At 43.4% G+C, this 12,370-nt stretch overlaps 1 protein-coding gene and 1 non-coding gene across 2 annotated transcripts in view; both read right to left on the bottom strand.

Annotated features, from left to right (window-relative positions):
* Positions 1-11,628, bottom strand: part of b3gat2 (beta-1,3-glucuronyltransferase 2 (glucuronosyltransferase S)) — a 48,770-nt gene extending 37,142 nt beyond the window's left edge. Inside the window, exon 1 of the mRNA XM_047602945.1 lies at positions 10,614-11,628. Within this exon, the coding sequence (XP_047458901.1) occupies positions 10,614-11,147 (534 nt within the window). The 5' untranslated portion in view covers positions 11,148-11,628. The remainder of the gene's footprint in view (positions 1-10,613) is intronic.
* trnat-ugu lies at positions 7,290-7,362 on the bottom strand. The gene has a single exon. It is a non-coding gene; the product is annotated as a tRNA-Thr (tRNA).
* Positions 11,629-12,370: the final 742 nt, after the last annotated feature.

Raw genomic sequence — 12,370 nt, 5'->3', positions numbered from 1 at the left:
AACCTGGTACAAAAAAAATATTTTGGTCTCAATAGTTAGTTTCACTATTCATGACAACTGTACTAGGGCTTTTTTTTTTATAACTCATTTGTTTATATTTTATTAAGGATAATTAAGGGCCTGAGCTAAGAGTTAGTGGAGAGTTCGGTGGGAAGCATCCGGGTGTGGGTGGAGTAAAGCTCATCCAACATGGCGACAGCGTGCTCCACCCATTTCAGGCTTCATTTTCAAGGTTCAGAATCCAATGGGTCACGTCACAATGGATTTGCCTATAGTACTGTATATAGTATAACACAGTCAATGGCTGGGAGTTACCCTGATGGAGCTTCACCTCCACCAGGCAAAATGAAGCAAACCTACCTTTCAGGACGCGCAACAACAAAAACAAACAACAAAACAAGACAGTGGCAAGTATGAATGTATAAATATGTGTTACTTTAAAAGTAGATATTGCCACATGTCACTTTGTCCCAGTCCCACCAAGCATCAGAAAAGTTTAGCGTTCAATGAACAACAACAGCTAACGCCAGTTAGACAGTGGACCAGCTTGTTCAACTGATGACATCAGTTTTGTTGCCATTAGTTGTGTACACAGAACACTGTGCCTGCAATAAGTTAGTACTGCCCACGACAATGTTAATTTCTCCTATTAATAATGCATTTAATGCTTTGATGAAACCAGCTTCAGTTCTGCTGCCAGTAGAAAATCTCATTCTGTCCAAACTGTGACTATTTTGTATTTAGAAGAGAAAGATATTACAAACGTCCTCGGATTTTCTAGTATAAATGCTACATTAAACAAAATGTTAACATGAAGCATTGAAGTTGTTACTGTTGTTCATTAATTATTTCATCTTAAATGTTGAGAAAATAGTAAAGCAAAGGTGCCTCTTGCCTGGGACCCCCAGAGTGTCTTGTCCCTGCCCATGACCATAATTAACAGTGGATGCAGGTCTTTGAAAAACATCTCAGCAGGTCGTGCAGAACAAATGTCACACTGGGGATACTGTATAAAGAGCTTCAAGGACAAAACCAAGTCTGTTTAACTGGTTCTTAACTTAAACCTGACGTCGTAATGTGTCATTTGTTGAGGGAGGTGAAAGGGAGGGTGCACAACACCTTCTTTTACATCAACTCTGGTCCCGTTGCCCCCGCCGCGAACAGTTTCTCTCAGCGAGGTTTGTCTCCTTTCTGCTTCGCTTCTCTAACATTAAAACCCCCCACCACTACCACCACCACCCCCCACCCAGCGCTTCCCTCTACACTATGTAATTATGATAATTGCTCATATGGGTTTGAGGAAATTGAATTTCCCATTTCTCCCTGGTTTCTTTATCGCACCAGCTCCTCTTTGTGCCGCCTCCCCATCTCCCCGCTGTTCTCTGCAGGCGTGGAGTCTGCTGCTTGGACACATGATCAAATATACGCTTAATGTTTGTGTCTTAGCCCGACTGGCTGGTGTTTAACGCGTGAGGGAGAGTAAAAATATAGGCGCTGTGAAAGCACAATAAATATTCAAATCAATTTCAAAGACGAATCATCAAAGAAATAAAATGCATGAACGTCCCTGGAGCCTCAGACGAGTGAGATGCGATGGATTTCCACCGCTAACGCACAATCTGAGAGGCCATCATCGCACAACATCAGAACACCAGGCCCAGTATGGCACCATCCGGAAAGGTGTTCCTGAGTCACACTTTGCCACAGTACCCGCTCTCTAAAATAGTCGCTGTGACTGCTGTGGAGCTTTCAAGGCCAGAGGGGTGGAGGGGGTGGGAGGGGAGTTCAATTATTCAAAAAAGGCCTGACGAAAGTGTTGCCTGGCTGACAGGCTGCTGCAGCTGAATCAAACCGCGCTGCCGTGCTGCCGTCAGCTGAAAAACCCTCCGTTCCCAGAGTCAGCTTTTCAGGAATGAAGAGTTAAATAAAAAAAATCATGGCACAGCTTAATTTTCCTGATTGCTTGTTACTCAGCTGAGTCTGAATGTGTCTGCACGCCAAGAAACTGACCCGAGTAAGACAGACTTATGATGAAAAATAGTGAGGAATACAGTAATTATTACTTAATTCAAATACTGATAAATGCTCTTAGATCAACTATTTAAAGAAAAAACATAGAAACGCTTCAATTAGGTTAAGTTTTGTGTGGATAGTAGGGACATCCAGGGAATCCAGGGGGTTCTCGAGCCAAATTAGAGACCTACAAACTCTACCATGACAGCATTCAATATTAGTTTTATCAGAAACAGAAGTAGAACAGATAACATGAATCCTGCACCGTTGGCCTGTAAAGTTTGAAGGTTCTCTTCCAGTTAAGTCTGAGTTCTGAGATCAGACCTTACCTGATCACCCCAACCCAGCCCTGGATCAACCTAGAAAGAGCACATCTAAACATGTTAACATGCGGTGGGAAAGCGTGGCAAGTGTCTTTTTTTTTGGTTTTGTTTTTAGCTTTAGATCAATCAGTGGAACTGCTTCAATAGTCCACCTCCTCATTTCTTACCTTTGAGGATTCATTTCCTTCTTCCTACTGTTTTCTTTGTTTCTTTCCATTTATCACTGTGTGTTCAAATCTACTTTGTTTTCTCGCTGAAATTATTGCTTTATTTGTCCAAACTTAGAGTAGTCGGAAGATGGAATAGATGTGAAAAGAACTGGTGGATTGCATCGTAGGCATTCAGGGTTCATTTGCATTATATTCTCATAAATACTTCTAATTTACGCAGTTTAACTCAACGTAGATTAGATCCTATTTATTCTCTTATTAAAAAAAATCTAATGTTGATCTGGTGTGAGGTAACAGATGGCTATCCAGTGTATATTTAAATGATGTACTAACTTGTATATTTTTACCCAGTGTACCTGCACTGCAAAGCAACACTGAAGACTTTGTCTAAGTTTTTTTGTTTTTAGGTGGAAGTCAAACTGATGGGGACACCAGGGCTTAATGCATTTTAAATTCCCTCAAGTAGACAATCTTGATGGAGACCACGCTACATCTTTTTTATTTTCTTTTTGTCTGGAGATGACTGAATTTGCAGATATTTTCTCAAGCAGAAACCTGGCTGTACCTCTGATTGCTTTCTGCTCCTTATGGGACATGTTTTTTGCAAAGTCGATGCAATCCCACATCTCCGATATAAACGCGGTGAACTTTTTCATTCCTGGTCCACCAAAGTACCTCTTTAATCAGATGAATTCCTCCATTATGTATTGGGACATACACACAATATTAAAACCACAGACAGGACAAGTATATGTTATAATAAAATCCGCCGTCTTGTGATAATTCAATGTTCTGCTGCTGGGAAACTTCTGGACCTGGTATTCATTCGTATGGATGTTACTTAGACATGTAGCACCCACCTAGACCAGACCAGACACCCCCACCCCATAGCGATGACACTCCTTGATGGCAGTAGAGTTTTTGAGGCTTAGTGAATTTCTAACCCTGTATTTATTCTAGATGTGTAACTTGCAGATGGGCTCGCATGATGGCAGCATGCTGAGTCCTGAAGGCAGACCCACTTTAAAGGAACCAACAGGAAACGGTGTGCGTTCATGGTCGACCAACACTTAATTGCTTGCGTTGCTTTGAATGAGCAGCCTCACATTTTGCGCCTTTCTTTGATTCTGGGAGGCCGCTCGTCCAGAACATGAGTCCTGACTAACGCAGCTAGCGCAAACGAATTATGCACCCTTTGGTTCTTGTCCTAGTGCTGCACGCCTTTCTGCCGGAGACCACGGGGGGAAACACAGGGATGCCTGTTAAACATTTCCTACGTACCTATGTTTTTTTCATAAGAGGGGGAAGAAGGGCGGTTGTAACACATCTTGCTCATTACTCCGCGGTAGTTTGTAGTGCACCCTTTGAGCAAAACATTCTAGGCAGTTACTTTCATGTAATCAACAACCCAGAATGAGGCTGATTTTGCCCCAGCTGGAGTTCCTCATTTGTTAATTAGGCTGCTGCAGGTCAGAGACGCCCTCGCTTTTTGCTCTACAGCAGAGCTTCAATCAGCCACGAGTCGCTAGTTTTACCTGTCATGATATGGAATCATCAGTTACTAGAGAGCAGACTCGATGGTAAAATTATCTCTGCTGAGTTGGTGCATAAGCTGAGGGTTAATCAGCCGAGTCATCAAATAAATCTGTTTACTTTCCAAATGTAGTTTGTAATGTGAAATTTTAATATTTAAATAATATATGGAAGAGAACACCCGTGCAGACTGTTTAAATTCATCAAAGTGCCCGGTCTGCTCGTACTCATACAAATTGTGTGTGGACTTTTGAGAATGTATCTTATAATATAGTACATTACTCACATGCAGTAGATGTGGTGAAAGGCTTAATCTGAACCGATGAAGTGGCTAGGTTTATATATCAGCCGGCATTAGCTTATGCATGTCTCCATTAAGTACTGGCCACCAGAGAGCACTGACAAATCACTGGTTCATCATTTAAGATGTCCCAATCAGTATGTGCATACGCCTTGGTCATAATAAAACACCCACGGTAGCCAAATGGAGCACATAGCACACATCCATCCGTCCATCTATCATTTTATCTATCTATGTACAGACTAGAAGGCAGTTGAGGAGTGGGTTGTTGTAGCAAACTAGCAGCAGTTCATGAAGTGTGTGGAAATACTTCACTAAAGTTGAAGCCCATACTACCATGACGTGTCAGTCCTGGGATATAACTGAAGTACCACTGCAATGCATCTGAAAAGACATACGCTGATGCTAGCAGAGGAACACTCCAAATCCTCTGGACATCAGTCAGTTAACAACTCAACAGAGAGAAGAAGGCTGCACATCAGCTGTCTGATAAAGTTATTAGACCTTCACTGCAGTACACTCTGTGGAGTACTGTTAAATCCTATTGATGGTGCTGAGTTGCTTCCTGTTTTATACAGGCTATGCATATCTGCAGCTTATAGTATGAAGCACAGGAACAGTCTGTCCTAAGCATATGTTTTCAGATCAAGATTTCATTGTTGCAAAGCATGACTTTCTATTGAGTTTTTATTAGTGGCATCATCTGTGTTTCTATCCCAAAGAAAAGGGAACATAACTACAGGAGTGATATATAAATATAAAATAAACTGCTCCTCACATGATGCATGTGAAGTATTGACCTCTGCAGTCTCTGCGCAACCACAGTGATTGCAAAGTGTGTGCAGTACTGTAGGTGCCCAGATGTATAAATTATGTCTATATGAATAATCTTTAATGACTGATCGAGGTCGTCAGTTCAAATGTAGAGAAACTCCAAAGCTAAGCACCCCTGCAGGCTCAGCATTAGGAGAAATGTCTCAGTGTACAACTACAAAAAAATATTTTAACCAATGGTCATGGTAAAATAGTATTTTAGTTCCTTAAATGTTACCTCACTCGTTTTTCTTCCTAAAATGATATAAGCTTCTAATGTGAAGTTGCCACCCAGTGTAAGCACAGTTGGTGTCATCAGTCTAAAGCCTGCAGACAGTTTCTGCAGGTTATTACTGCCCTATGACAGTCTATTATCTCTCTATGACAGGCCATTACCTGCACAGAGGAGTGGGGTAATGAAATAGGAAGGAGGACAGAGAGAAGACAGCGTGCTATCAACAAATGAAACAGATGCTCTCTACGCTGAGCCACAGTGGCTGAATCTAACACCGAGACGATGTGTCGCAGTGGGCTAAGCCTCGGGATCAGAACGCTGTGGATTTTTATCCAAGTGTTGCATTCAGGGAAGCAGCTGAACTGATGTGGAGAATTATCTCTGCCGCATTTTGATTGTTTGGCTTTATGGTTGTTTGTGACCAGATGATGCCTGGATGGGGGCTGGAGACGGTGGAATGATATCCACGCTAACAACAGCATTCATGTGATGGCCGTGAGAGGATTAAATCATTATCCAGTGATTTTCATATTCACTGAATTTGTGCTTAATTACACTGAGCATCTGTGGCTGATGTGACGCGTTCAGATTTGTTTTCCTGTACATCTGCACTAGTGAGTGCAAAAATGGATTCATCAGAACAACGAAAGTCCGGCTAAGCTACGTTAACCATTAGCTGCCGCTCTGTACTTTATCTTAAATTAAATAGGTCACATTCTAATGTTAGCATGCTAACATGGATGTTTAGCTCAATGCACGGGTGTTGACTTCAGTTTTCACTTCTGAAACAAGAGCTTGTACCGTGGCCTACGCTGTTCCAGGAACATATTCATGGAACAAGTCGCAACAACTACTTTCTTTTTCAAAAAAACACTGGTTATAAATAAATCAGATATATACTCGTATAGAATAAATAGTTTTCTTAATTTGATGGATACTCTCTGGGTTCTTTTTTTATAATTGTGGGTCATAACATTGTCTGTCTGTGTCTGGTTCTGTTGTTGTATGCTGTTTTATAGTGTTCTCTGTCTGCATTGTGTACCTGCCTTGGGACTACGGCTGTAATTTACCATTTACGCTGATGACTAATGCATCAATGTTGTGCATCGTCCCAATTCATTAAACTAATAATAATAATAATAATATATTGTGGACCAGTGTGTCAGCATTGTTTTATAAGTGCACCACTTAAAGGCTAGTCAGCCAATGTTGACTTTCTTTGTATTTCATTGGAACTGGCTACACTGGAAGGCTACACTGATCAGGCATAACATTATGACTATCTTCCTGATACTGCGTAGGTCTCTCTTGTGCATTCAAAGCAGTTGTGACTCATCAGAGAATGGATATGGGCCTTCTGAGGGTGTCCTCTGGTGCCTGGTAACACAATGTTGTTAGTGGGGGGGCCTTTGAGGGGAGGGGCCTCTGTGGATCATCCCACAGATCAGAATCAGAATCTCTTTATTGGCCAAATGTACAATTTACACAGGAAGTTTACCTCGTGTAAACAGTGCCACATAACATAAAAAGACAAAGACAATATATACAGTTTAGACAAGTGAATAATGACCGTAATATAAACAGGCAAGATGGCTGCTGCTGTGGATGGCGCATGCAGAAATGGGGGGGGTGTTACTGTTTTAATTGTCTTCTGGAATGATGCAGAGGAGGGGTCTGGGAGGGTTTGTTCAGGACAAAGATGGCCTAGGGGAAAAACTGTTCAGGTGTCGGATGGTCCTAATCCTGATGGACCTGAACCTGCGTGATGGATCCCCCATCCATCCTTCTACCCGGTTCTGACATTGTGCAGAACCCCTGTGGAAAAACATCCTCTGGTGCGCCCACTTGAAGCGGCATAATAATCAGATTATCTGATTATCATCAGCATTACAGAGACCAGAAGGCTCTGGTGAGGATCGAACTCACGGCCCCTGGTTTACAAGACCAGTGCTCTAACCACTGAGCTACAGAGCCACGGCAGAGCACCGAAATACCGTGGCTGCCATCGTGATCAGGTGCCGAGAAGCCAATACTTGATCAGTTTGGGATCGAGGACAGGTCGACACCTCGTGCTGTTCTTCATATTGTTTTTGTGTGTGTGTCCGTGTCAGGCTGCATCCTGCTGGGGATGTCTGCTGCCATCAAGGAGTGTCATTGCTCTGGGGTGGGGGTGTCTGGTCTGGTTTAGGTTGGTGTTACACTTCCAAGTAACATCCATACGTCAGATCCAAATGCTATTTACTACTCCTGTCAGTGGTCATAATGTTGTGGCTGATCACACAGAGAAGGGAAAGTGTGTAAGTAGATGCTGGAAAAAAGGAGGATGCATTTTCTAATCTTGTCAGACAGAGACAGGACGAGAACATGGTTTTGTTTTTTGTGGTGTTTTGCTTCATGTCCGAGGAGCTGCATGTCAGGCTGGGCTGTAATCTGCCTGCCGTTAAACCTGTTACGCCATCACAATATATGCAAAAAAAGCAATACATCAGTTCAGATATTCCAGACAGACATCTCTACTTCCTCATCAACAGCAGGATGTGGTTTCAGTTGTAGTTCGTCCGACGTTGAGGTCGGTAATAAAATCTGTAGAGCTGAACTGATTGAGGAATCGGAAAAAGCAGAAAGCAGAAAATGATTCTGCCAATGAATGTTTAGAAAGCCATTTATTGAGCAGAACTGCATTGATACAGAACATGGTTTTCAACAAGGTTTCATCATGGCCTTTAGGACGTTGTTTTGTTGTGTGTTTTTGCAGTTTTCTCTTTGCTATTTGCACAGTGTTGCTTTCTAAGTTAGAAAGACAGGAGCTTTTAGAAGTAAAAGTAAACCACATAACAAGCATATTAATGTAGCTTTTTACTACAATATTCAGAGTTCTCAGATAATACTAAATGTTCTGCATTCTGAAAATTGCATTATTGGCTCAAACTAACTCAGATTTTGGGTGCGCGCTCGGTGAATGGCAGCAATCAGAGTGAGGAGTAATCAGCAATCAGAAGCATTCTTCCAGATTGTTTGTTGCTCTCTGAGAGCGTAGCGATTGTCTTGTTGCTGCGCTGGGTCTCTCTTTTCATTACCTACAGCTCTACGTTATTTTCTGCTAAAATAAACAACTAACGGTGTGTTGGCTGCGGTGGGAGTGAACCGCATCCTCACATCAGTGCACATGCAAGAAGCATAAACAGGGAACACATTGTCAGACTGAGCTGATTTACATAAAGGTGTCAGTCAACGCACAAGGTCACACATCATCTGGTCTGATTTACCGTCCGCAGCTCATCCGTGTGGTTTCATGTGTCAGGCGTTCAGAGACTCATCTGAGTCTGTGCGCTGCCTCGCAGGATGAGATGAGGACGAGGATTAACGAGGATGAAATGCTGAGTATGTATATATATATATATATATATAATATATAATAGGACTGTGACCAAGTGTATAACACAGTATTTCCAGAAATTCTGATGGTATCACGGTATATCACTTCTTTTTCATGTATAATCAAGTTCACAACATTTTCTACTGGTTGACAGAGGAATTAAAGCAGCAGATTGACTAAGGACGGACTATTTTACTGTGATGATGAGTAAATATTGTAGAATAATCCCACACTAGTAGTAAAACAGGTTTGCATGGCCCCGTGTTGACTACTGATGAGGAAGCGATGGGACATTCACAGCTCAGAGAAAAATTAATAATTAATTTAATTTTTTCTTATCAAGATGAAATGAAGAAACAGGAACAATTACGGTTTCATTTAGACATATTTAAACTGCTATGTCTGTAATGTCAATAGCAGCACAACATGCTACCGTAATAACTGTAGTCTGCACGCAACATTTTTTTTTCTCATTCATAAAAAGCTAAAAATGCTTTTTTTTGGTACAAGCCTTTTTCAGACCTTTCCATCTTCACCACGTGTGTTTAGAAGCCACATCTCATGGTGCAACGTTCCAAACTAATCAAATGCACCAGTATATTAAATATTCATATCACAACACAAAAAAATACCAGTATTTGATATGAACCGGTATACCACCCAGTCCTAATATATAATAAAAAAAAAATTAAAAATACCATTTAGTCAGAAACAACCAACATCCCGTTGGTGCAGACTCAAGATAAAACAATCACACACCCTCTCATGAATTCAGTGCTCAGCCAAAACCCTCCTATAGCACCATCCACCACCTCTCCTCTCGTTTTACCATCCAGTCAGTCTGAACGCTCCCTGTGAACACGCTCCTCTAATACCAACTGCGGCTTTACCAATTTCCCTATTAGTGAGTTCTGGAGCATCCCCAGAGTGTTCAGAGGCTCCACTGGGATCCTGTCAACACGAAGAACAATTTCTCTGTTCCTTTGAAATAACCCAGCTCGGGGAATGCCTAACAATGGCTTTTTGATGCAGCGCAGCGGCTGGAGGACGGCGCAAAGACAGAATGTTTAACCTGACAGTGTTGAATAAAGGAAATATGCAGCTTGATACAGATTCCCAGTAACTAAATATGAGCAGCAGGTGGAGCTGAGACTGATGAAGTACAGACGCTGCAGTTCATCTGACTCCTGCAGCTGGTAAACGCTTTGTATATTCAAGCACATAATCAAAGGAGAAGATGCGCTCCAGTAACTTTGGATGAAACCCAACTGCAAGTACAAAGTGCTCCATGAGCGTTGGCTCCAACGAGGCACTGCTGGAACAACAATCTAATGACGGATCGATATGATTCGGATTCTGCATAAGGAGAAGTTGTGATGTTTTAAAGACAGTGTAGTTTGAAAGATTTGTACTTTTATTATCTCAAAATGACCAGTTGAGGCCACAGACCTAACACTAGCCACAGGAGACCAAGACTAACAGAAAAACTCCAATGAAATGAGAAAGATTAGGAGCTGAACTTTGTCTTTTGTAAAGAGAGAAGACCTGTTTGTCTACGTACACGCAGCATCACCTTAGGTCAATGTTTCTTGCTCATTTCACTTCAAACATGTGACAGTAGTTAAAAAAGTTAGAGCTTACAGCAAACTGTGTTCAGATACTTGGAAGTAACCTATTTACAGGATAGTCTAGGTAGAGATTGCACGGTTTAAACACATTCAAACTAATGAATCTATTAAAAAGCCTAAAGGGTCAAAGATCAGGGGCTATTCCTTTCTTTCTACTTCCCAGCCAGCGACGCTGTTGTGATGAGGTCTGTGTGTGACGCTCAGTAAAGGTGACGCGTTACCTCCTCAAACAGCTCCAGGCTGTACGTGTTGTCATCATCCGCGAAGAAAACCACGCCGGCGTCCCGCCTGCCCCGGTGCTGCCGGAGCCACGCGAGGGCCACGTTCCTCTGCTCGGTGGCGCGTGGCATCCCGGCGCGCTTGAACCTGCGGGGGGTGAACACGTGAAGGTGCGTGTACGGCACGCCGCACCGGGCCAGAAAGCGCGAAACCAGCTCCGTGCGCACCGTCGAGTCCTCCACCACGATCCAGTGGAAGCGGGGCACCTGTCGGAAGGCGTGAGCCAGCCGGGTCAGCTCCGCCTTCTGCACCGGGCGGGTGTAGGTCGGGGTGATGGCGTAGACGACCGGCAGGGCGCTCTGGTTCTGGTTCCCTCCCAGCCCGGGCGCACCGGCTCGGGCTGCTCGCTGAGCCCTGCCGGCGCGGACGGCTGCTGGAGCCCGGATCGTCCTTTTACTGTCGATATCGATCATGATGATGACAATAAGGACCCAGGGCAGCAGGATGAAGAAGCGGCTGAAAAACACTGATTTCATGGCGAGTCTGAAGTTGCCGTGCGTCCTCTCTTTCACTCACTCCATCACAAACAGAAAAGCCGACCGCAACTCCGAGAAAACCTTTAAATCCCTGGATCTTATTCTCCAAACACCGGCAACAAGCGCGCTGAGTCCATTCTAAACTATTTGAAGCTCGAACCCATCCGCTGCGTCCCCTCCGTCCCGACGGGACCGTTTCCCCGGAGTCCCCCCACTCCCGCTCGCTTCTCTCCTCTCGGATGGGACTTGTGGGCTTCTTCGTCGTCCTACGCTCCTCCGTCTCGCACTCTCTCTGACGAGCCCCCGTTAAATTCCCATGTTCCGTCGCCCCTCGGAGCGTATTTTCCAGAAAAGGAAAAACAAGTAGGAGCGGTCCCCGCACCCCCTGCAGCGGGAGGTGATAACGCACCGATGTGCGCCGCCGAGGAGCATCACTTGGCGAGGACAGAGCGCTGCTCTGAGTCTGAGGATAATAAGGCAGGAGGGGAGGAGCAGGTGCAGGGAAGAGGAGGGGAGTCGGGATGGAGGAGAGAACCCTGGAAGCGAGAGACAGAGAGAGAGAGAGAGGGGAGGGGAGGGGAGAAAGGCCCAGCTGTGAGCATCAGTGTCCGCTGAGAATTAACCCATATGATGGAGAGACGTAGAAGCGCTCCGCGAGGGAGAAAAAGAGAATAAATCGTGTTGCTCACGCTGTGATTGTCGAGAATAAATTATTAAAGAGAAACAGGAAGACTTGATACAAAGACACGAGGGACGTGGATAATTCAGTTTCAGAAACACACATAATGCAAACATCACTCATTAGCATTCAAAGGCTGCAACAACTATTATTTCCACTGATAGATAGATAGATAGATAGATAGATAGATAGATAGATAGATAGATAGATAGATAGATAGATAGATAGATAGATAGATAGATAGATAGATAGATAGATAGATAGATAGATAGATAGATAGATAGATGATCCTCGATGACAGAAACCATCCCCAGCAGGATGCACACAAAACCACTTTAACTCGGAAAAGCATGACGAACAGCACAAGGCCCCCACAGTCAACATCCTGCACAATATTAGGAAGGTGGTCATAATGTTATGACTGATCGTTCAAGATAGAAAGATGGATAAATCTGATCAAAAAAAAAAAAACATTCTCAGACTGTCACACTGTTGATCATGTAATAATTTCACCTCTGGTTGATGTCTGGGGAAATAATGGACG

The sequence above is a fragment of the Mugil cephalus genome, chromosome 13, assembly GCF_022458985.1.
Source record: "Mugil cephalus isolate CIBA_MC_2020 chromosome 13, CIBA_Mcephalus_1.1, whole genome shotgun sequence".
Lineage (NCBI taxonomy): Eukaryota > Metazoa > Chordata > Actinopteri > Mugiliformes > Mugilidae > Mugil > Mugil cephalus.
This window is presented reverse-complemented; position numbering and strand designations above follow the sequence as displayed.